We start from the raw sequence: 26467 nt of genomic DNA on the forward strand, positions 1-26467 counted from the left end.
GCTAATACGCATATTCTCCCAGAAACATCAATTTTTATATCACCCGATTGATGGGATAATAGATACGAAGATTGTCAAGAACATCAACGACTAAATTTCTGCCGACCTATTAAAAGCTACTGCCAAGAGGTAGTTCTTTTGAATTGCTTCAAATTATTTTTTTGTATCAATAGATGTTTTCATGGTTTACCATCTCCTTAAAATACCTAGGAAGGGAAAGGTGGATAATTACAAGAGGGGAAAATAAAAAATTTCAAAGATGCATTTTGGTGTTGAGGCTGTTGAAGAAAAAAATTGATTATATACGATGGCGTTTGCAGATCAGACATGGACAGACTCGGTTAGTATATTATTTTAAAAAAATTTCCATTTCGTCTGTTACAATACTTAAAAATACATATTAGGTTACATTGAAAATACATATGGTTTAACATATATGTATTTTTTAAGTATTCAAAGTATGATATAGTATACTACATCGCATACTGTTGCATATACTATTAGATAACATTGTCTGCATGTAACTGAACTTTAAGAATGCAATTTTAGATACACAAGTCTTCTATATTAATATAAAAAAATGCATATGTATTTTTTTCTTGCATACACTTTAATATTTAGAATACAATTTTTTTGAATGCTCTAAATTTTGTGGTATTCACTAATACAACATATTGATGTCTACTTATACCACTTGAGGAAGAAGTCGAAGTATGATCCACACAGTTTGTACAAAAATGAGCCAAACAAATCATACAAATACAGTACAGTTGACTATAACTTTATGAACGTAATTAGATCTTTGAATGATGTATATTCTATGGATCATCAAAACCTTAATGCTGGAGGATAGGAGCACCATCTTATTGAATACATCAATGGGTTCCGTATGTATGCTGCAGTGCCATGGCATACAGTGGAAGACATTTTTATTCCGGTCAATATAAAGGAAAAACATTACTGGGTTCTCGTAGTTTTATTATTTTCAGAGAGGTGTATATTCTTGTATGATTCATATGAATCCAGTGGTCATTATGCGGCTGTTCTTGCTGAGACCGAGAAAATAGCAATGATTATTCCATTGTGTGTCCAAGCTTGTGATTTCTATGTTAAGAAAGGAATTGATCTTCAAAATCATCCAAGATACAAAGACAAAGAATCCTCAGATATGTTTGATGTTTTATTTGAATATGATTTGCCTCAACAACTGAGTGGAAGCTTGTAAGTTTTCAATTTACATATACCAAAATTGTATGTTTTTACAAAATACATTTCACTATTTAATCTGATTTGTTTTTTTTTTTTTTTGTAGGAATTATGGTATCTTTATGATTATGTATGCAGAGTGCCTTTCTTATGGTCACAAAGTTATTGAAACTGAGTTTGATCCCAACGCACTACATACAAGATATGCTGCACTTTTGTGGGACTATGAGATCCGAAAACAAGAAGCAAATGCCATTAGTGATGTCGAAGCACCATTGAGGCCTGCAGGACAAAGTAGAATAACTAGTGTCACTAAAGTTGTTGATGTATGATGGTTGATGGATTTTTGACTTTTTGTATTTTAGAAACTAGTTTATGGATGTAGGTTTTGATTGTACAGACTAATTTTTATGTTTCGAATTGGTTCTATTTCATGGAGTTCTACCATTTACTGTGAGATATTGTTAAAAAAAACTTGCATAGTTTTTATATTATGTTTAAAAATACATATATCATATAAATCAATGGTATTTAGCCTAAAAATATATACGCAATGTTAAAATCAAATATTACAAAAATACATATAGAACATTCATAATATGTATTTACTATGTTGTTGTTGTTCTTTAAAGTTTTTCACCACCTTCCTATATTGTTAAATATAACATGTAGTGTGAGATTTATGGAGTTCTACCTTTTACTATGAGATTTAGTTAAAAAATACATATGTAGTTTTCATATTATCCAGAAAAACACATATGTTGTATAAATAAATTATTTTTCAGCATAAAAATACATATGAAATGTTAGAATCAAACATTACAAAAATACAACTGCAACATACCTTATATGCATTTTGAGGATGTTTTCATTACCTATAATTATAAATTAGGATTTAAATTAAAGTGAAATTTCAAAAATTATTGCAGTTATTTACAAAATAAATATACAGTGTTGATATTTTGCTACAAAATACATATGGATTATACATTAAAAATATTTGTCAAAAAAATACATATGCCGTGTTAATATAAAACTAATGGAAAATACATATAGATCAAACCTAATATGTAATTTTGATATGTATTCATTTTAAATCATTATACAAGAGAATTTGAATTACAGATAAATTTGACTTTTTAACGCAGTTATAGATTTGATTTTAGTTACAAAATACATATGCAGTGATGATATTTTTATTAAAAAAACATATGGATTATACATCAAATGTATTTGTACAATGTAAATACATATGCAGTAATAACATTATGCAAATCAAACATATTTTACAGAATATGTCACATATATTTAAACATTTGAACAATTAGGAATCATATACTTGTTTGGTTAATCAAAGTTACCACCTTTAACCTAAAATATATTTACTCTGTCAAAAATACATATGAACTACTGCTAGAAAATACATGTGTAATGTACAGCTTTTGAAACATATATAGCTCCATTATTGAAATATTACTATCTTCAATTGTCAAATGATTTATAAATGCATTAACTAAACTGAATTAGTTCATCATTATAAAAAGTGAAAAAAAAATATTTTAAGAAATAATACAGAAAAAGAAATGTATCATTTGCGATATTTCCTACAAGAACGCCTATTGTGACTCTTAGCCCCACAACCACCGCATGAGTTGATATTCCTCTTTCCAAACATATCCCAACCTGATTTTCCACGATCCTTCTTTGCAGGTCTTCCTGGAGGTCTTTTGAATTTTTGAGGCAGTACTATTTCATCACGTATGCTCTCTGAAATTATCCAGTCATCGTTGTGTGGCAACGGGCAGATTGGAGCATCATATGTCTTCAAAACAGTTTTTGATTTAAACAAATCTGAACAGTATGACCCGTTTTCAAAATTCTTTTTCTCCAACACCGCACAAGCATGCGCACATGATATCTCATTTATTTGAAAAGCATTACATGAGCACTTTTTTCCTTGATGCAAACAATGAAGTACTTTTGTTTGTCATGTACCGTATACACATATTCTGTGGCTGGTACAACCTGACATAAAAAAAAATGCACTGATACAAAAAGATGAATTCCATATTTTATGATATGTTGTAAGCACACCAAAATTTTTGACAAAAAAATACTTATGCAAATAAAAATACATATGCAGAGTACTTTTTTACAGAGCAGTCAAATACATATGCAGTTGTTAATAATTTTCAATACAACAAAATTCATCTGCAAAATACATATTATGTTCTTAAATTTTCATATTTTTTATGTTGTATATCTTTTCATTAATTTACAACTGCATGGAAAGTATTTTCATATTTATGTTTTCATAATTATAATTTTTCACAAATCTAAAAGGTCATACCGCCATACGGGTATACAAAGCCTCGTTCTCACTGAGTATGTCATTAAACTTTTCAATGAGTGTTGTGAATGTATATGAAGCCTCCTGCCTATTTGCACAATTCTATTTTGCAAACAGTATTCGAACTTCCTCAAGAAAGTCATAAATTGACAGTTCTCTAGCTGATACAAGCACTCCATTATTGACTCCGCAATGTTTGAAGTTAAAGTCCATCCTCGGTGAACTGTTGCATACGACCTAGCCCACTTTTCGTAACCCGCCAATTTCAAATATTTCTTCACCCTCATATCAGCTGCCACAACTTTTTTCATTAACATGTGAAATTCTGATTTTGAATGTGATTTGGCCATTGTATAGAAGATCTCCGACAATACATCGTGTGACTTTCTGTATAGTTTTTTCAAATTTTCCCATAGATGCCACATACATGCATAATGTGGAACATCTTCGTACACATCACCAACAGCCTTTATGATGCTTGGATTTCTATCAGATACAACACACATGTTTTGTCTTACCCCGTACGCTTTCTTTAGATTTTCGAAGAACCACGTCCAGGATGCATCATTTTCAGAATCAAGCACACCATATGCCAAAGGAAATATATGACCTATATACACAATCCATCATTTTCAGAATCAAGCACACCATATGCCAAAGAAAAATATAAACTGCACAGTGCAGGCCAATTTAAATACAGTTAGGAACTGCATATGTATTTATTACAAATATAGGTCAATTAAAATGTATATTTTATCTACCAGAAATGGTATCAATTACATATAATAAAATATAATTGCACATAACTATCAAACATAATCAATTTTACATGTTTCATTCAGGAAACTTTAAAAATATATGTAATTACATACATATATGTATATATGAATTTGATATATGTATTTTTCAAGTCAACAGCAGAAATATAAAAAAATACAACCAGTTATACAATGTAATTATTATTAAATGATACTAACCTACTCCGTCCGTTGTACATGCTGTTACAAATGCCCCAGTATACATTCCTCTCAGATGACTAGCATCAACAACTACGGTTGGTCTATAATGATCGAATCCTTTAGTGAATGCATGTAGAGCGATAAATACATACAAGAACGCATTATCATCTGTCTTCTTCATTCTTATATGTGACTCCGGATAAGTAGTATTCAGCACATATAAGTATGATGCCAGTTTCTCATAAGATGTTGATGGCTTACCCCTCAACTCTTCTAACGCTCTTTCCTTGGCCCTCCAACATAAAGTGTATGTCAAATTCATACCAAAATCTTTTTTCATGTCATTTTTTATTTTTGTCGCACTGTATTTTCGTTTGTGATTTTTGAATTTCTGTTTAACCATACCAGCTATCAACATACTAGTTACATGCACCTTTTGATAGATCTTGTCCTTCAGTGGGAAAGTATGTTGAGGTATGAATCTTCTAATTCTAAACATTCCAGTGTCTCCCATGCCTGATGCACACATTAAGAACTCGCAGTTTCTTGATTTGCAAAACAATGTATAACTGCATCAAACATGATTAAATATATTCAAAATACATATCCAAAGTAATATTTAACAAAATCAGAGTGATATAGAATGTATGTACATTTTTTTACTAGACCTTTTACTGCGCGTTTGAAACTTTTTTCTAATTGCATAGTCCTTCATGACTGACTTTAAAAAAAAATTTGTCAAGTAAACCTGATCGTCCTCAACATGTTTGTGATGTGGGTCTGAGATAATCACCTCAATAGTATCCATCTCAAAAAGATCTAACGCTTGTGTATCTTCACAAACCACTAAAGCTCCTTTATTTGTTGTATTTATCAATGTTTGCAAGTTGTTACAGTTGATTCCTCTTTCAGCAACACATATAGATGAACTTGCCAAGTTGTTCCCTACAACTTTATCCAAAGGGCTTACACATAGAGGAAGACAATTCATGTCTTGTACCAGCTTTTTCTGCAATATAAACACCTTTGAACCCATATCGTTATGTATTTCTATCTGCCCTGCATTAGCAGTGATTTGATATTCCACTAAAGTACGTTTTCTGGTTAAATTCACACTTAAGTGAGATGCCAAAACATCATGCAGCTCAACAAATATTGCTGATGTGCTCAACCGTATAGCATCAGTGACCTATTCTTCAAAGTTCTTTTCGTACGTCCATCGGCCAGAGTGCTTCACAAGGACTGATATGCTTCCCATTTCTACTTGATTTAACCAATAAATAAACAAATATACATATTTGTCAGATACCACTTATTTTAACACACTATTTACAGCTTTAAGTGCAGACAAAGTTACCCAGCCAACATCTCAATTTATTAAATACATTTAAACAATATTTGTTTAAAGTTACATACAAATACAACAAAAGTTTTCAACCAAATACAGAAAATACTCCTTCAAACGGAAGTAAAACCGGTACGAAATATATTTTCACATATACACTTACATTCTCAAATTTCAAAAAGGAAAACAAAAATACATATGCAATGTTAACATAAATCATATCAAAAATACATATGCAGTGTTAACATTAAGCATATCGAAAAAATACATATGCAACATACATAATTTGTAATTTGATATGTTTTATACATATCTGTCAAATGTCACTTGTTATAACATGCACTTTTCAGATTTAAGTGCAAACAAAGTTACACAGCCAACAACTCAATTTAAAAAATACATTTACACTACATTTTCTTAAAGTAAAATATCTTTTCAAATATACATTTATACTATAGAATTCCGATAACAAAGCAAAAATATATATGCAGTATTAACATTAAGCAAATCAAAAATACATATGCAGCAGATATTTTATACTTTTGTATGAGTTCATAGAATATCATCAAATTCAACAGATACATTCAATCATTCATTTATCTAGTATTTCAGAAAATAATTGAATCAATTTCAATTCGAAAGTTATTTACAATTTGTTCTACTGTTAAAACAATCAAAATAACAACAAACGATTCTCAAAATAATATTCGAATACTATTTTTTTTCCCATTAAAACAACTTTAAAGCTGAAATTTGCAACAGATACTTGAATTCCAATTTTATTGCTGCCTTGAATCTAACTCGAATTTTTTTAAAATTTTTTCACATATAAATTAAAGTCGACAGCCAAAACTTGATAGGCACATCAGTAATGGTTAAAAAAAATGAACTGAATAACAATAATGATTAGGTACCTTAAACAGTAGTAATGGTTGAATTTCAACTGACAGTTGAATTCAAACAAATGGAACAAATGAATCAACAATTGAATTTGATTCAATCAAATTACTGGATTATTTTGCAATTGCTGTTGATTTTGAAGAAGAATCAGTCCAATTTGATTCAGCAACACCAATGCTTAAATTTTCAAAACAGGGTAAGTTTAGAACAAATTGCTAAGAAAAGATGCAGCCGTTAATGAGGAAAAACTAAAATTTGAATTCTCAAGTTATAACGGATGTCACATTTTTTAAGAGTTTTAAATGGAAAAGGAATCTACATAATTACTTGATTGGTAATTATACCATATATAGCTCGACTAATTTTAGTTGTGCAGTAATTTTTTTATACATATATTTTTCCAACAATATTTTTTAAAAATACAAAATATAAGTTGCTATAAAATGTAATTATCAAACTGTTGTTATAAAATTAATAATTAGACTCTTAAGTATGCTGTATCTGAGTTTTGCCCCTTTTTCAAATAAAAAAAGGTAGGCCCAGTGTGAGGGATTTCGTTTTGAATAAAGAAAAAATACGCGGGCCCATTTATCCATCTTACCCTTTATTGTTATTTCTTCCTTCCCTCTTTTTTTTTTACTCATAGCCTTTTCCCTCTATTTTTTTTCCTTTTTTTATTTAATTCTTTTGTAGTCTAATTTTTTTAGGTTAATTTTATTTGCGCACAACTCGATTAGTTTTATGAAATATTGAAAAGAAATTACTCCATTTGTCTCTATTGAAAATTAAATTTGAGACCTCAAGATACTCTACTCACTTCGTTGAATCACTGGGTCACACCTTAGTGTAGTTATTTTTAAGTTTTTTCATCACTATTTATTTTTTTTCTTTTCTAAAATCTAAAAAATTCATAAAAACTATGGTCAAACACAACTTCAATTCTAATTTTTAAGCTCTCATGGCCAAACGCTTACTTAATATTAATTATTTATGTATACTAATTAATTATAAAATATTTAATTAAAAATGATAATGAAATGAAATTATCGGAGAAATTATGATGTTAACCTGTACAAAAATAAGAGAATTAACTTTATGAATGTTTACTCTTATCAGATATAACTTTAATGACGAAAATACAAATTAAAGTTTATTTTTTATATTTTTTTTTACGAGTTAACACCATAATTTCTTCGATAATTTTATTTCAATGTCACTTTTTAATTAAATATTTTATAATTAATTAGTATGTATAATTAATAAATAATTAATATTTCTCATTGGCCTATTGAAATTTTGTGAAATTTCTTCTCACACCAAACTTATTGTTATTTAATATCCTCCCTACTTTCTTACTCACTCATCAGCCTTTCTCCATTTCTCTCTTTTATTTTTTATTTAATTTTTTTGTAGTCTAATTTTTTAGATTAATTTTATTTACATACATTTCGGTTAATTTCAAAAAATATTGAGAAAAAATTACTTAGTATTTGTCTCTAGAAAATTATCGTGATCTTATGGTGCTCAATCAACTTTGTTTAATCACTAGGTCACACCCTTAGGTGCAATTATTTTTATGTTTTTTCAACTCACAATTTATTTTTTATCTTTTTCAAAATCTAAAAATTTTAAAAAAAATATGGCCAAACACAATTCCAACTTCAACTCTAAATTTTAGGCTCTCATGGTCAAACACTTACTTAATATTAATTATTTATTAATTATAGATATTAATTAATCATAAAATATTTAATTAAAAAATGAAAATGAAATAAAATTATCGGAGAAATTATGGTGTTAACCTCTACAAAAAATAAGAAAATTAACTTTAATTTGTATTTTCGTCAAAAGTTAACTTTTAAGAAGAGTAAACATTCCTAAAGTTGATTTTCTTATCTTTTGTACAGGTTAACATTATAATTTCTCCGATAATTTCATTCCATTAATTAAACATTTTTTATAATTAATAAGTATGCATAAATAATTATTATTAAGTAAGCGTATGGTCATGACAACCTAAAAAATTAGAGTTGGAATTGTGTCTGACCATATTTTTTATGAAATTTTTAGATTTTGGAAAAGATAAAAAAAATGAGATGAAAAAACATAAAATTAATTGCACCTAAAGGTGTGATCTAAGTGGTTCAATGAATGCAATTGAGCATCATAAAATCTCAAATTTAATTTTCAATAGAGACAATTACTAAATAATTTCTTTTCAGTATTTCATGAAATTAATCGAGGTGTGCATAAACAAAATTGATCTAAAGAAGATAGACTATAAAAGAATTAAATAAAAAAGGAAAATAAAACAAATGGAGAGAAAAAACTATGAGAGGAGGGAAGAGGGTGAGATGGATAACAAGTGGGGCGCACATTTTTTTAATTCAAAAAATAATCCCTAACATACCGATCATATTGAGCCTCATCATGATAAATTTTTCCCAAGATGAAGTACATGTTGCTGATTTTTATGTTTTATAAATATTGCAAAATGAATGAAGAATTCCCAATTAATCTTTGAGCAATACCTAACATTTTGGGCAATTAACTAAGAAAGAATTCTTAGAAGGCATTTTATTTTTCTAACTTGTAGCAAGCTGTCTTTGTTTTAATCATATAGAGTGTATTTGGTATGATGGAAAATATTTTTTGAAAAATGTTTTCTAATTTGAAAAGGGGTTAAAAATATTTTTGAATTATTTGAAATAGATAAAAAAAAAATTCTCTATTTATTTTTTTGCTCAAAAATGTCCCTTTGTTTGTTTTCTGGTTTCAAAAATATTCTTCCGTTAATTTTTTGGCTCAAAAATTTTTCTCTCTGTGTAATGCCAACAAGCACGCCACATAGATAAAAAAAATCATTTGATCAGTCCACGCCAATATACACGTGAAAATCACTCCATTTAATCCATCTAACCATCAACCCATTTTATTTTATTTAAAAATTCAATTCAATCCATAATCAAAAAACCTAACCCAAAAGGTAAAATTTAATTCCTTAATTTTTTTTCCTCAAATCATCCCTTTCACCGTCTTTCATTTCATTATTAACATTTTCAAAATTACGAGACTTACTTGAGCAATTCTTGATCTCATCAACTTATGGTTGTCCTACATTGTCACTAAACTTCTTCTCTTAAAATTTTGATTTTGTCTCCAAATTATCATTGTTCTCACTATAATCAGGTTCCTCATTAGACAAATTCAGATAGGAAATCCAGTAGCAATCCGATCTGAGAATCCAATTGTCTAGCGTCGACCCGATTTTTTGGGTAACAATTTGAGGACCTAATTATTTCCTCATCTTTCGCCTTGGTTGATCCGAAATATCTAAATTCATCACATAAAAAATAAGCAATCAAATTTTTTAATTTTTTTACTTGGGTTGAATTTTTTTCCATATAGGTGGGGTTGGATATTTTAAATAGACAAAATTAAGTTGATGGTTAGATGAATTAATTGGAGTGATTTTTCACGTGTGTGCGAGTGTTTTAGTTCAAAAATTAACGGAAGGATATTTTTTAGCCCAAAAAGCAAATAGAGTTGTATTTATGACCTAAAAAATAAACGAAGGATATTTTTAATCCATTTCAAATAATTCAAGGGTATTTTTGATATCATGTTTGATTAGTTTAAATATTTTGAAAAAAAAAAATTCAAATCAACTTGTTTTCCTCAAATTTAAGAAAAATGGCTTTCATTCAAAAAGTAAGTAAAAACATTTTTCAAAACTCTCTTTCAACCTTGCACTCAAATTAAAATATTCATACTATTTTCAAAATCACCTACCCCTACCCCTACCCCTACCTCTACCTCCTACCACCCCATTAAAAATAAATATTTAATTTTTTTAAGAGTATTTCAATTTTTTCTATCCCGGCCCCCACCCCTACCATTCCCCCTCAAAAAACTATTTATTTTGTTTAAAAAAGAGAAAATGGTCAAAAGTCCCCCTCAACCTTTACCCCAAATTTCAACTACACACTTATATTTTGCGAGGGTCCTATGACCCCCCTGAACTATTTTAAAATAGAATTATTACCCCCCGAATTATTTTAAAGTGGAATATATACCCGTCTAAAAAGCTCATACCCAGATTTTATTTTAAGCAGTGGTCTGCACGCGCTGCCACGTGTCATTCCACGTAATTTCACGTCATATTACCTTTTTTTACTATAAAAGATTGATTACTTTTCCTTTTCTCTTTTATTCTTTTCTCCTACTTCTCCTTCCTTCCTCTGTTAGTCCATGGACTAACACACTGAACATAAATTTAAATTTCAAATACAGCATTTGACTAAATGATGTAAGATTACTCCTCAATCAACAATTAATGTCCAAAATATATTTAATTTTTACAAAATGGCACCACCTTCTCCTATTAACAGAGAAAGATAAGCAGCTTCAATGGTGCACAACTTTTGGCAATGAAACACCGCTGGACAGTAACGGTGATGGCAAAATTAAAAATTTCGACTACTTCATTTTTTTCGATGAATTTTAGCATTCTCAACGTCAATCAATTTTTGAGGAGCTAAGGAATAATTCTAACCCAAAAATTAATTCGAATTTTTCAATCTGAATTGATTCAACATTCTCAAGTCAATATGAAATTGGTTGATTGATTAACATTGAGAATGCTGAAATAAACCCAAAAAAATCTACTTACATATCAGTGAACATCGTTGATTCGATCGAGAAAATTCAAAATTCTCAATTTGAACTGATTCAACAAGGTTAATCAATCAAAACTAGTTCTATGAAGTCGGAACAAGTCAATTTTGTGTTTGGAGATGAGGAAGATGATAAATTAATCTTGAATGCCATTGATGAATTCTGGGATGCCATTGAAGAAGGAGGAGAAGGAGGAGAGGGAGAAGAAGAAATGCCATTGATGAGTTCTTGAATGCTATTGATGCCATTGTTTGTGAAGAAGAAAAATTGAAGAAGAAGAAAGAAAATGAATAAAAAAAATAATAATTAAAATTATATATATTTATTTAAAAAAATATTAAAAATAAATTTTTATTAAATTATTTTCGTTCTCAGTCTCTTTAAACAGAGTGAAACACATTCTCTTGCCATGTCAGCGTTTGGGAGATAATAATTTCATTTTAAAACAGTTCAGGGGTCATAGGACCCCCATAAAGTATAAGTGTGTAGTTGAGATTTGAGGTAAAGGTTTGGGGGTTTTTGATCATTTTCTCTTTAGAAAATTTAAATTTTTTTCTTACTCCACTCTCACTCCTACTATATTCCCCCCCCCCCAAACAAAAAAACAAAAAACGAAATTAAAATATTTAATTCTTTTTTTCCCCATATTCCCTCCCCAATCCCCACCCCCCCCCCCGCCCCCCCCCCCCCCCCCCCGCGCCCCCCAAAAAAACAATCTAAAATTTATTTTTTAAAAAATTTTAACTTCTTTTCTTACCTCACCCTCACTCCCCAACCCCCCAACCCCTACTAGTCCCTCGCCCCCTCCCCTTACCCCTCCCCCCAACCACCACCACCTCCACACACTTAGCAATAGCAACCCTCCTCTAAAGGAAAAATTATTTTTTTTAATTATTCTTTAAAAAAAAGTTTTTAAAACCTTTTTCTTACTCCACCTTTTTACCCTATTCGTTCTCATTGATTTATATATATATATATATATATATATATATAAACATTTTTAGAAAAAAGATTCTACTTACACAACGAGCACAAGAATATAAGAGACAACTCATTTTCTTAGAAAATTTTTTTTTTCCTCCATATCAAACACACCATAAAAAAAAAGTATTTTTCGGCATCAAAAATTATTTTTTTAAAAAATATTTTCTATTCTTTTGTTAACCACTAAAATGTATTTTCTGAAAAATATTTATTCATTCACCAATCAAATATTAAAAAATATTTTTTGAAAAATATCTTTCATTCACCAACCAAAATAAGAAAATAAGTAAAAAAATAACTTACTTTTGAAGAAACTAATTTCTAAAAAAATATTTTTTATGAAAACATTTTCCTTCATACCAAACACACCCATAGTCTCTCTTATCTTTGATCTTGAGATCTAGATATTAGCGATTGATTTCACTTTCAAGTATTATTATTTTGTTTGCTTTTTTCACTAGCTTCTAGCTGAAAAAAAAAATTAAAAATAATCGGACCTAACTCAACTCTTACTTATAAATTTTAACTTAATTTGCATCCACACATTCTTTACGACAAACAGTGCGGCGAACAAAATGCCAAATAACAAAAGAATGTAGGCCTCACCTTGTTAACAGGATAGAGAGACCCTGATGAGTTGCTCTAATTCATAAAAATATTATCGCATTCGTCTTGAGTTTTTTAAAAATACAAAAAAGGATTCAAAATATTTTTCACCTATTAAAAATGATGCAAAAATATATTTCATCTATCTTTTGGCTCTATAATACCCTTCACATCAACCTTTGAGCTCCAAATTGCCCTTTATATATATATATATATATAAATCTTTGGGCTCCAAAATATCTTTTATTTAATATTTTTAATAGTAAATAAATAAAGAAACATTTAACTAATGAAGTGGCACATTACTATTGATCCGTATTTTATTAATTAAAAAAATTTAAACCATAACTCATAATGCCTTGTTTTGAAATTCATGATCTAATACTTTTTATAGGTTGAAATTCCTATGATGAACAACTAAAAACTTGTTGTACACTCATCGAATATGTCATCGTTCTTAGAACAGAATAACGCTCACCACATGATTTTTACAAGCTGAGATTGGTTACAAGAGCTTCAATTTTAGAAATCTTTTGGAGCATATAAAAGAAATAATGCTTTGCCTGGTGAACTACAATGCTATAATGCATGTAAATGAAAAGGGGGTTTAGAAATTAATTATAGTAGAGCATTAGATGATTTTGCCTTAAGCAATTCTAGAATTCTAGATAATTTTCTCTAAAGTGATATCAATGACACTGAATCCAACAACACTCACCTGTTGAAATATGTTGTAAATGCTATTATAACAGAAGTAGCCGTGATATTATTACTTTATGTATCAAAGTAATTTTTTATGTAATTTGATTATAAGGTTCAGTAAATCTCATGTCACCTTCCACGCATAAAATGAAGCATGGTAATTCACCTCTAAAGAAGAGATCAATAAGTAAATTTTAACTTGATTTTGCAAATTTCTAAGGTAGAACGTAACTTATGGTGCAGTCCTTTGAAAGAATATCAAACACAAATATTCGTACATGGAAGAAAGATGCATAATTTGACATGATTTCACAATAAAAAGTACTAAAGCATTAATATATTAGTATTGATCATCAGGTATAAATGAGGTAGGTGTTGTGGGTTAGAATTTTTAAATAATAAATTGGAGATCAATGAAAATGTATCACTTCATTAATGAACTATTATTTATTTATTTAATATTAAGAATGTTAAATAAAGGGCATTTTGAATCTCAAAGGTAGACGTAAAGGATATTTTGGAATCCAAAGATAGATGTGAAGAAAATTTTGGAGCCCAAAGATGGATGTGAAGGACAATATGAAGCCAAAAGGTGAATGAAAAATATTTTTATATTATTTTTAATAGGTAAAAGATATTTTAAACCTTTTTCCCTTAAAAATATATTATTTTTACGGAATTCAACATAAACATTTTTAGAAAGTAGAGCAACATAGAGCCACACTCATCAACACGCAGTCCTCTTTTAATTTGCAAAGTTCATTGAACATATGTGCTTTACAATGTTATATGGGCTCTGTGCTTTTAGTAACGAGTTGTAATCTTTTATTTGGGATATCTTTTACTCAGTTATTTTTACTTGTTACTTCAGGTTTTTTGAAATTTACCTTACATAAATTTTAATTAATATTTTAAAATATACTTTTTAATCATATTAATAGAGAAGAGATTATAATTTATAACATTTCTCATATAATTATTAAATATTTAAATTTAAAATAGTAATTTACTTTAATTTTAGAAATTAGCCAAATTAACATCTGTAAAACTGACAGGAAGAAGTCTACTTTAATGTATCTAGTCATGACTCATGTGGGCACATATTTCAGGACATGAAGTTAAACATATGGTGTGACAAGATTTAGAATAATATCTACTTTTTTTATAAGTGCTTGATTAGAAAATATCCACAAGATTCACGAGACAGAAAGGAGCAATTATTCAGAGTCTAACCACTTCTTCTGTCGTTTTCTCGACACCGACGGAGTTAAGAATTTGCACTAAAAGTTTAAATATTAAGAAGAAAACAAGTGAAGAAGCTGAAGGAATTTAATAATTATTATATATTTAAAATATAATTTTAATTATATATAAATAATTTAATTTATAATCAACTCCCTCGACTCTACTTAGCTTTGCTCTTAAGAGATGTATATTCAATTCTACCATTGTATTTACTATTCAAGGTTTCTATAACATGTTAAACTACATTCGTTCAAAGATAAAATATTAAAACTGTAACCATTTTCGTCTACCGGAATGATTCATCGTAATATAAGAGCTAAGCTGCTTTGGGTGTATTGGCATTATTAAAGCGGACATTAATAATGTTGGAACAGTAATACGCAAAATCGATGGGTGCATTATTTTTTTTAATCCATCCAACCTAACAATCCCTTAGACCAAAATGATTCACTAGGAAGTAGAGTCGAAATCAAAGTTTAAGCCTCACGTGTTTGAGATTCTAGTCCTTTTATGTTATTGAATTTTAAATTTTAATAACTTATTTAATATTCATAAATTTCTTAGGACAAATAAAGAGGTTCGAACCAACATTTTTGAGTTCCGCCGAACTTGAAATCTATACTCTGGCTCAAAACCCAGCTAAGAAGGAGATACAGGATTCCGATGCATCAGAAATAACAACAAAAAGCCACATTTATTGGAATCAAGAACCAAAGCTACCTACAGAAGGTAACCAAAACAATTAAAGCAAAGAGGAGAACTAAAGGGAAAATTTTCATTTGTAGGACAATTTCCTCATGAAGAAAATACATGCTAGTTGATGTGATTCTTGTCTGACTCAATCCCATTACCATTTTGCTGTGGGGTGACAGATGTAGTCATCAAATCAAAACCCAACTTTTGCTTTGTGATATCATCAAGAACCTCAATCATTTCCCCTGAAAGATGATTCTTGGAATCACCAACTTTGCCTTTCCTGAAATATGTGTTGTTTGCAATAGTAGGAATAAAAGTTCCAGTGTGTGTACCCTCTTTATTCACCTCCAAATTACTCAGTTTCTCAAAGCTACAAAATTCTGTTATTCTCTCTACAATGCCTTCCCTTTCTTCCTCTATGGAAAAAGGCTGCCCCAAGAACTCTGCTAATCTCTTAGCATTAAAGATTGGATCTTGTTTCATGTCTTCATACTTCAATAAAAGAACCCTCTTTGGAAATTCTAAGCTAGCTTTGTAATAGCCCATTACATGATCCCAAAATGGACCAAATGGGGAACACCCTTTAGTGAATTGGTCAAATGCTTCTTGTAGAGAAATGAAAGGAAGTTCTTTGGGTCTTAATTTCTGCACAAAATACCAGCAAGAAGCTAAAACATCTTTCGGATCTCGAAAAATGTACACTATTTTGCAGTTGGACTCTGGTAATGAATTGAAAGCAAGATGTGAATGCATGAGACAAGTGTTTGGTGTGGGATTTGTTGGGTGCGTAAATGCATAACCCTCTAGCTGTGGAACTAACTCATGTGGATTTGATGTGAGCAAAGGGTGTGTGTTGAAATCCAAGTGTGATCTGTTTGTAATTGCAAAAAGAATGGCCTTCAGCCATGTAGTGCCAGATTTTGGGTAACTGGCTAGTATGACACTGTCTGGTTTTGGCTTAAAGTGTTGCTGCTGAAGTGCTATAAGACCTTGGAGAATTCCTGTGGGATACCAAAAGCCTTTGTATTGGAGTACATGTTCAGTAAGCCAACCTCTTTCTTTTGGATGCTCAGAGAGTGTTATTATATCAGGGGATTCTTGCTGATTGTTGTGGCTTTGTTCTTTGGTGGCACCATTTGTGAGTAAGGGGGAGATTTGGGTAGAAAACAAGCGTGCCATTGAGTTAATAGAGCAAAGGGAGTGGACACTTGCTACATTTATAAAGAGTTGGCCGCTCTACCAAATATACATATATTATACGCTAATTTATATATGATTTGCATATATATATATATTTCCTGCAAAGCTTGGCCACTGCGGTACTTAAGCTTCCATGTAAAACTCGAAGTAATGGAAGTAACAAAAAACATGAAATTTCTTGACACTGCTTACCAAAGGAGAAAAACATAACAGTTGCCCTGATGCATCATATCATCAAATATAAATCACTTACATATGTTGCAGTAGTTATAAGTTACAGCAACTAAAATAATTGGATCCGCGTACAGAACAACAAAAATATGAAGATAAAATCTACCTAGAGGTGATCAAAGGAACAAGATTATTAGAAAAATTGATAGAAAAATTTGTTGTATCATTTGTAGAGACAGAGAAAGACTCTCAACCAAAGTGATTCCCCTAAACCCTTTTATCTTAATGCATGCTTGTTGTTCCAGTATATAGTATAAGTTTCCTTTGTCACACTACTAAAACTGATAAGAAGACTAGGAAGAATTCCTTAAATAGCGCAAAATTGTCTATTTCTAACTCTACAATGATGTAAAATACATTCCTAAACTTTAAGAATGGGATCGAGTATGTAACCGCACTTGAAAAGTAGTATAGTGTTTCAATGTGTAGCACAATCCTGAAGGTGTGGGTGCGTCTGATTTACATATCGTTCCCACAAAGGCCTATACCTGTTAATGCACAGCTTAAGCCATGGCTTCATGTTTCCATTGAAGTGAATCACTGCTGCACTCTCTATCAGGCGATTGTCAACATTCACGTCATAACCTAATCCCAACACATGCCACCTCCGATCAAGTGGCTCCGTCATTCCATAAAAAGCTAATAGTCCCGGTGGAAGGGTTCCTAGCTTCCAAATCGTCCTATCAGCATTTTGTTCTATCCAATAATGATATTGGGCAGTAACATTTGCTTTCCTCCAGGCAATCAAATCAAAAACATTCATACCAAATGCCCATCCACAGGCCTGGGGATCAAACTTAGAGCTGATGAGTGGATTGGAAAAGTTGAGATACTTGTAATAACGATGAAAAGCTTCAAGACAAGTTTCTACTGCTCCATTCACATTTCCATGCAAATCCAGCGAAAAGAGAGGCGTCAAATCCTTCTGAACTACAACATCATCATCAAGGAAGACAATCTTTTCCAACTGGGGGTAAATCTCGGGGATGTAAAAGCGAAGGTGATTCAACAAATGTATATATTTTGGATTCCGGAACTTTGTCTCGACACCTGTATCTTGAGATCCCTCAAAATAATACTTCCTCAAGTCTGTCGCCATTAGCAGCTTTACAGCAGGAGAATAAGACGAATTCAACCAAGTGAAGTTGTCAATATTCTGTACTTCTACTGTAGAACCTTTGAAGTCATTGTTCAGGAACCAAGCCAGCATCGCTCCATAATGTATTGAATCCGTTACGATATGGAAAACTAACTGCTTAGGGTGATCAGCATTGGCCACAGTTGAGTTGATAACAACTGAAACTGCCAAAAGATTATCTGAAAATATGCAGAAGTGATACAGGTTATTGTCCACTAAACGGGGCGAGTTTCTCCTCTCATCAGCAAAATCCTGCAGTGACATTTTTGTAAGCCAATCAGCCATGAGCTTGATTTCTAGGCAGTGCAGGTTCTTTGGCAGAGACTCAGCTGTTAACTGTCCGAACATCATACTTTGAATAGATGCAGCATTGGCACGCTCTTCAAGAGCTTGAATATGTGATTTCATTGTGATCATAGTCGTAGCAATATCATAATGGGCATCCTGTGCCTTAAGGATGAGAGAAGATAGACTTCTTATGTTTGGCTCAGCTTCATCTAGAGAAATGGGCTCATCTCTCATTGCAGCCTTTGAGAGTAAAAGCTGACAGCTTCTTATCTTTGTACTTAGCTCCCACGCAAGATGAAGGTTGTTGTGCTCTTTTGCTATAATGATGTAAGCTTTGGCTAGTGTTGTTTGCTCTGCTAATTGTCTGGCATATGAATTAACACTCAACATATCTTGTGTGAGATTCATACGCTCATGCACAACCTGCTCATTCCTAGATTCTATTTCCTGGAACAACGGAAAAAAATAAGCCAGTTGTGATTATCAAAGTATTTTAGAGTTGAAATAAAATAAGATGGAACTCAGCCAATTTATCCACTGAAAGTTAACTATATCTGTGTAATCAAATATATTGACAAGTACAACCAACCATACAAAAGTATCGGTAAATGAGATCACAATTCTCACTAAGCCAGATCGCTAAAAGAAGGTGTTTGTCAACAATTACACAGTTTACATACTAATCCATAATTGCGATTCTATTTTATTTATATGATGCAACTTCAAAAAAGACCCTAAAAATGTTTGAGTTACTTTTGCATATTGTTAAGTCCTTGCTCTTAAACCATGTAATGTATTAGATGGATATTACTGTGCCTGGAAAGACACTCTGTACAAGACTTAGAAGAACCTGCCAACTCAAACAGATGTCTCACCTACAAGGACTCATGGCACATTCTATGCTTCTGCATTTTTAAATATTAAAATAACTTAATTATTTATTCTTTCAAAATTTGCTAACAAGTGGACAGTTAACATTTGTCTTCAGAAATTGTCGAAAAGAACTAAAAATAGCAATAGGTGAAAATGGCTAGAAAGAAGTAAGTGGAGTGAAGCGGAAAGATCAATTTAGCATTATCACTTACAAAGCTAGTAAAGGAACATGGGTTATATTTCATAATGACGTATGACAAAGGTAGAGGAAGTAATGATAGACAATCAAATTACTGAATGGAGTTGCCACTTTATTTACTTCCACTGACCCAAAGCAGGTCCTGTTTTCATCCTTAGTCAATTGTGAAATGGTGTTGATTCATCAAAAAATAATTTTTAATGCACTGTATATGCTTCTCGTGGAACCCGTTTACTTTTCTGGATACACATCTTTCCCACGTTTATTCCTCAAAAATGAAAAGCAAAGATATGGTTTCCCTTGCTGAACCTTTTTCCTTTATGAAGTGCACCAAGTGAAAATGGGACTATAATTTAGGTCGAGTAATCTAAACAAGACACATAAAAAAATTATTGAATTACAAATCTATAGAACTTCTACCATCAATACTTTCGTGTTGGTTTTATAAGATAGACCGTCATAGCAAGCATGTCAGCCATATATATATATAGTCTTTCCATGTGCCTGTCAAGGTAGAAGTTGATGGCAGTGAAATGCTTGTTCCAGGAAGCAGGTGTTCAGAAAGAGGGATTTTGGCTATGTTGAGAACAGGGACCAATAGCTGGTAGCAATGGGAAATAAGAAGTTGGAGGTGGATTGTTGCCATTCTAGCAGAAGAGAAAAAGGAGTGGTAGAAAATAGGAAGCAGAACTGGGTATAGGTAGATGTAAGGATGAGCTGTATAAAATGCACAGCGGCAATGGTAGTTAAGTGCACAGGACCTGATGCCACCATTTCCTCAAAAGAATTACCACAATCAAAAAGATCAAAGTCACCAGGGACACAAGCACACCGCCAGCCAGAAAGATCAGCGGAGACAACAAGTAAATCATTGACAAACAATATGGAGAAAACAGAACTCCCAGTACCCAACAGGCAGAAGAAAACAATTAGAGTTTGATGTGACACAGTTCTGAGTATTTAAGGGAACTACAGACCGCTGCTCATAACATTGAGTTGATTACCCAAGACAAGATATGTTAAATTTAGCCACTGATACAAAATTCCACAAGCATAGGTTGAACACCTCTAATTACTCCCTACTCAACAACAACAACAAACACAGTGTATTCCCACCTAGTGGGGTCTAGGGGGGTAAGATGTACGCAGTCCATACCTCTACCTCTGATGAAGTAGAAAGGCTGTTTCCGATAGACCCCCGGCTCAAGACACGAGATACCATACAAACACATAGTAAAGCACGGAAGCAGATTACATAACATAAATACGGCACCCATAAGTAATATAAAACAGAGGAAAGCAGAGGAAAGCACACAGATTCGTAATAAAACATGGAACACGGAAGACGGAGTCATAACAGGAATAAAACCCCCACCAAGTAATTCCCTACACTAGCGACCCAAACTGGCCCTAATCCTCTGCCGAAATTTGCGCCCTCCCTACTATGCATCTAAATAAAAATGAACTACATCTTCCCTTAAACAATATAGAAGTGATGCACATGTCCATATTCCGGCTTAGTGTTACACATGACATACAAATCAAAGCAAAATGGACTCCACAAAATTTCATAATTAGGAGCTGTAGTTAAGAGAGTCATCTATCACACATAAGCTTTTAAGAGACAAGCATCACTTAGAAGAACCAAAGCATGAAGCAATTGATGTTAATGCATTGAAAACTAAGTGCAGATTTAACATCCTAGAAATCTTCCAACGGGCAATGTCACAAAACTCAACAATTCGTGAAATAAACATACAACAACATATCCATTGTAGTCCCACCTTTGTGATCTAGGGAGGGTAGAGTGAACACTGACCTCACCCCTATCTCAAAGGTAGAGAGGTTGTTTCCAATAGACCCTCGACTCAAGGAAAACCAAATCAAACCAATCCCGGAAAACAGGTAGTCGATGTGGAAGCATAACAATGCATGCTAAACAGCATCTACAACAAAGTAATACTATAATCAAAGTACAAGAAATAACATATAGTAACAAAAATCGAAGGACAAAAGACTAGTAAGAGTAATCGTACTACTATCACATTCTCAGATCAGAAAACTCCCAGGATTTCTACTTTATCAATAAAGCAACCTCATTAAGATTGAACTAGTGTGATTCAAAAAGCAATAAAATTTACAAGAACCGATGAATGATCTGGTTCTGGGATTTGGAAGCTTACCAAAACAGGTTGTTCTACGTGATCCTCATGGTTATGTCGATGATGAACTACAAACAAAACGAATCCGGCAATTGAGAATACTCCAAGAAGCGACCAGATCCAACACGTTAGCTTCCTTCTAACCGGGCGCCGATAATCGGCCGCCCGCCGCCGCATCTTATACCGTTATCTTCCACAATCCACCGCCAAATCAAGAAAATCAAGATTGAATCCACAATAAAGAAAAAACCCCAAATCAAGAATCAACAATATTCCAGCAAATCCATTGGTCAGATTCAATCAATCAAGGGAACGGAATGCAAAAAATGAGCTTAAACACAATGACAGATGCCAAAATGGTCTGTCCCAAGGCATAAAAAATGACCCTTTTTATCAATTCTCAATGAGATTGAAGCAGCTAAAAGAGTATATAGAATAGAGGACGAGCCATTTTTAGGGGGAAATAAGGAGATGGGGAGGGTCTATTTTGCTCATGTAAGAGGCAATTGAAGCAAATCTAATAAAGGAGGAGAGGGACAGCATGTGCCAGTTTGTCTATAAGCCCTGTTGTGGAAAGTGAAAAGACCTTCACTACATCTCCACGATCATCCTTGTTCTTGAGATTCAAGAGACTCTTGTCAACTCATGGAACAAAATACTATTAAAACAAACAAGTATCACAGCAAAATTAAATTGAGTATAGTTTGATGAATTACGATTTTTATGAGTGTTGTGCAAAAATTGAATGATATCACTCAAAATATTGTTACTCACTCCGCTACGTCTCAATTTATATGATACGTTTAAAAATAATATCTTTCTATGTCGAGTAAGTAATTCAATTTTTTAACTTCCCAATTTACCCTTCAATGTATGCCTTTTATTTTACATCATAAATTTCAATAACTTTCTTTTCTTTCTATCAAACTTCGTCAGCATTCAAATACTACCACATAGATTAGGATACGGGTGAGTGCTATTTGTATGTCAAATAGAGGACCCGGCATATGCACGACTCAAGAGAAGATGCACACAACTATGAGTATGCTAGGATCGAGCTCAATAAAAACGACTTTGACTAGAGTCCAAAATAAAGTTCGGGTAATATACTATGGTTCTGCTTCAAGTTCGCCCTGAACTCAAAAAATTCGGTATAGGATGTTACTTGAAAGGAGCCCCTTGGACTTGACATATTGTGTAACAATCACAATCATACTCGTGTTGAGTATTTTGCAGATGCTGATGGGATAAATTAATAATTGATAGAAGGTCTATTATAGGTTTATATGTCTTTATTGGAGGGAATCAAATAGCTTGGAGGAGTAAGAAGCAAAGTGTTGTATCTTGATCCAATGCATAATCTGAGAATATAGCTATGTCACTGTCTATATGTGAGGTTATGTGGATGTATCATCTTTTAATTGAAATTAGGTTGAATCATACACCAACAAAACTCTAATGTGATATCCAATTTGCTCTTTATACTGCATCTAATCCGGTGTATCACGAAAGAATTAAACATATCGAGGTTGAATATTACTTTGTTCATAAGAAGATTCAAGAAAACATTTTAACCGGCTATGTAAAGACGAGAAAATTAGATTTGTTCACAAGGGCGTTGAATGAAATTCGAGTTGATTATTTTTGTAACAAGTTGGGCATGATCAATATTTATGCTCCAACCTTAGGAGTGTTACAAAAATATGTATATAGACCCAGTTCTTAACAATTTACATAATCGTAATTAGGCGCAGAACGTGAAAGGTCTCTTTTCCAGTTTATTCACTGATCTACAACTTAGCACTTGTTTTCTTATTGATCCGCGAGTCGGCACAAATAGGAAATGTGTGCCACAAGTTGCACATAAATAAGTGGGTCGCGCGAAAGAAGAACACCCAACATCAAAAGTCCAGTGCCATCAATATTTTTATTCTCAAGGATGAAGCCAAGCTTTTCCTAATGCTAGGCTACATATAGCTACAACGATCAACTTAGGTAAATGTACATTCATTTTGTTATAGTGAATTTTGATAGCAACTTGACTTGGACATGTACCTAATTATTATATTCAAAATAGTAGTACTAGAGTTTGGGTATGAATCCGTCGTAATCATTCCGCTGGGGTTTAAATCATTATAATCATTAAGAAAAAGGGTTCATATTCCAGTCCAAATCACATTATAATAGTACTAGGTTCGTTACAATTTGCCTATTTCTATGCTACTTGTCAAACTAATACACCTTTCTTTCGTAACCAAAACTTAGTATAGTACTTTTTGTCATACTGCCAAAATTAGCTTATTTTGAGAAGTACATGTAACTAGGATTGTGGTGGATCATGGATGGATAGGATATCGAGCTATGAGAATGGAAAAAAATTATGGTAGGAAGCGCTTCCCCCTTTATAATGACCTTATGCGGCAGTGACTTTTTCCCACATGTCGATTCTTACTATGATCATAGGAATAGAGAACAGAGTCACGTCCAATGAAATTAAGTCCCTTTCATTTTTGTGTCTTAATTTGTACAATTCATTTTCTAATGAAGGAAGTAGCTACTTGTACGTGCACATTACAACATAAGGGAAAAACCGAAAAGATGTTGTTTGGTACCATAAATGAAGATAATAACAATAGGATTAAGCTAAGAGCCAAAAATCCTTGTGACGTTTAGTAGTAATGAGATATCCTCCATACTTCCTGCTCTTCCTTCTTACTGCAATTGTCAAGCACTTTGCATTATGAATACAGTGTTCCACAACTTTGTTTTTCGACTTTTTCCCTGACCACATCCTGCGTAAGCGCCACATTATGGATCTTTTTCTTTGTCCCAGTACCAGTAATGACACTTTTCTCTGCTTGGCTGCTTCAACTATTACAGGGCCTTTTTCTTTGGCTTCTTGCACTGCTATCTCCACTTGCAACTGCTAACACATAAATCATCACACTTAAAATACGAGGCGGATTTAGGATTGGTTTTGTGGGTTCAACTGAATGCATCGCTTTTGACTCTCCATCAAGTATACATGTTCAAAAGAAAAATAATAATATGCTCTTTGAACGAATACACTCTTAAGCCACAGGAAGAGTATCGCTCTATCTATTCGAAGATCCAGAATAGCCTTTCTTTATTGACTTAAAATTTTGACTTAGCCTTTAATGAACATCCAGATTGAACTCAAATGCAATTTGTTCATGACATTTCTCTCTCCCTCTCTCTGACACACACACACAAACACACACACAAAAAAAAAAAAGATTGAATAACTAAATAATGATACAAATTGTTAAGCAGCAAGTAAACACATGCTAACATGAAGCCAAAAAAGTAGGGAGTGTTATTTACTTGTCATGTTGAAGTATTGCCTAGAGAAGAAGATTATTTTACCTACTAAAGACTTAGCGAATTGGCTTCATTAGGTCAACCAGAAATACTTGACAGCACTCTTTGGTTAGGTCTCTTTGTAAATTTCCATGTGATTTGGTACGGACAATATTTGGACCGACACTATACAATGCATTTAACTATTCTCCCATTCAATTATCTTACTTGGCCATTGACTTTATACAGCATTCTTAGGTGAAAACAATAGTTTTATAATAGTAGCTTCATTGAACAATCAATCAAACGCAAATGCAGAGAACTTACCCCTGGTCTCTTTGTTTGGCAGAGAGTTTTCATGGAGTAAAGAAGTTCGCAGGCTTTCTGATTATTTTCACCTATACAAGTTGAAAAAAATAGTGGGACATTAGTAATAATGAAAGAAATATGGTGATTCTTGGGTAAAAGAAAGAGTACTACTCTCCTTGTTTCATTTCATGTGTCTTAATTTGATTGAAAGTGATGCTTAATAAAGTAAAAAAGACTTAAATCCATTGTTCTTGAACCAAAGATGTGTATAATTTATCACTCGATCCGATCTTAAATTGTGAGATCTTAAAATATCACATGGAATATTGAGTTAACAAGTTATTAAACAGAGAGATACGTAAAAGTTTTACCTTGTTGAGAGGGCTTGACTACAGAGAGAAGAACAATGGTGTCCTGGTTTTGAACAGTATGTGTAAGTGCCCATTGTAGAGCATTTTTGGCTTCAAGACTGGCATCAACAAGAACCATGACTCTATTGTTAATCCCATTTTCAGAATCCGTCTTAGACGATTCATCGGTATTGTAGTTCATCTCAACGCTGTTTTTGCTGGAAAATTCAGACTTGTTGTCATCGGATTTGATCAAATCAAGTGCCTTCTTGTACATCTGAGAAGGCGAATGGACTGCAGTTCGATTCATACAGAATCCTGGTAATTTTACACGGACACGCATCATGGTTTAATACAACTTTGTTCGAAAATGACCAAGGAAAAAAGGGAAATTGGTGGTATTTTTGGAAGAGTATCAATTCGTATATGTGAATGGCATTATGATGTTGAATGGGCGGGAGAGAAAGATGTGAACTTATATATGTTGTGACAAAAGTTTAGTGGCTTAAAAGGTCAATGCCAAATCGTTGTCTTGAGCGTTGTTTTTATCTTGGATTTTCTAAAGTAGTGGATGTGGGGTTCTTGGTGCTTTGACGTGCTTAGCATGAAGTTTTAGTAGACCCATACTGACTAATTGTTGAATTAAATGTCAATAAGTAGTAGCGTATGTATGTTTACATTTTTGTTAGCCATTTATTCGAAAAGTAAGAAAGTGAACACCTAACA

At 32.3% G+C, this 26467-nt stretch overlaps 3 protein-coding genes across 3 annotated transcripts; all 3 read right to left on the reverse strand.

Annotated features, from left to right (window-relative positions):
* Positions 1-15649: 15649 nt before the first annotated feature.
* LOC107845416 (flavonol 4'-sulfotransferase) lies at positions 15650-16998 on the reverse strand. The gene has a single exon (XM_016689714.2). The coding sequence runs from the start codon at positions 16847-16849 to the stop codon at positions 15788-15790; it is 1062 nt and encodes a 353-aa protein (XP_016545200.1). The 5' UTR covers positions 16850-16998; the 3' UTR covers positions 15650-15787.
* Positions 16999-17070: 72 nt separating this feature from the next.
* LOC107845415 (hexosyltransferase GAUT11) lies at positions 17071-22532 on the reverse strand. The gene is made up of 2 exons (XM_016689713.2): positions 21783-22532; positions 17071-18974 (listed from the first exon to the last, which is right to left on the reverse strand). Exons 1-2 carry the CDS (start codon positions 21936-21938, stop codon positions 17520-17522), a joined length of 1611 nt encoding a protein of 536 aa, XP_016545199.1. The 5' UTR covers positions 21939-22532; the 3' UTR covers positions 17071-17519.
* Positions 22533-24244: 1712 nt separating this feature from the next.
* Positions 24245-26325, reverse strand: LOC107844796. Its single transcript, XM_016689142.2, has 3 exons — positions 25763-26325; positions 25410-25480; positions 24245-24684 (listed from the first exon to the last, which is right to left on the reverse strand). Exons 1-3 carry the CDS (start codon positions 26085-26087, stop codon positions 24400-24402), a joined length of 681 nt encoding a protein of 226 aa, XP_016544628.1. The 5' UTR covers positions 26088-26325; the 3' UTR covers positions 24245-24399.
* Positions 26326-26467: the final 142 nt, after the last annotated feature.

This window comes from Capsicum annuum, chromosome 3 (assembly GCF_002878395.1).
Source record: "Capsicum annuum cultivar UCD-10X-F1 chromosome 3, UCD10Xv1.1, whole genome shotgun sequence".
Lineage (NCBI taxonomy): Eukaryota > Viridiplantae > Streptophyta > Magnoliopsida > Solanales > Solanaceae > Capsicum > Capsicum annuum.

Excerpts from the sequence above, each read along its gene's own strand:
- LOC107845415 (XM_016689713.2), bottom strand. The coding sequence starts at position 21,938 with ATGCGGCGGCGGGCGGCCGATTATCGGCGCCCGGTTAGAAGGAAGCTA. Across the intron at positions 18,975-21,782 it reads ACGTAGAACAACCTGTTTTG|GAAATAGAATCTAGGAATGA; the intron begins GTAAGCTTCCAA and ends CCGTTGTTCCAG.
- LOC107845416 (XM_016689714.2), bottom strand. The coding sequence starts at position 16,849 with ATGGCACGCTTGTTTTCTACCCAAATCTCCCCCTTACTCACAAATGGT.
- LOC107844796 (XM_016689142.2), bottom strand. The coding sequence starts at position 26,087 with ATGATGCGTGTCCGTGTAAAATTACCAGGATTCTGTATGAATCGAACT. Across the intron at positions 25,481-25,762 it reads AGTCAAGCCCTCTCAACAAG|GTGAAAATAATCAGAAAGCC; the intron begins GTAAAACTTTTA and ends CAACTTGTATAG. Across the intron at positions 24,685-25,409 it reads GCCAAACAAAGAGACCAGGG|TTGCAAGTGGAGATAGCAGT; the intron begins GTAAGTTCTCTG and ends ATGTGTTAGCAG.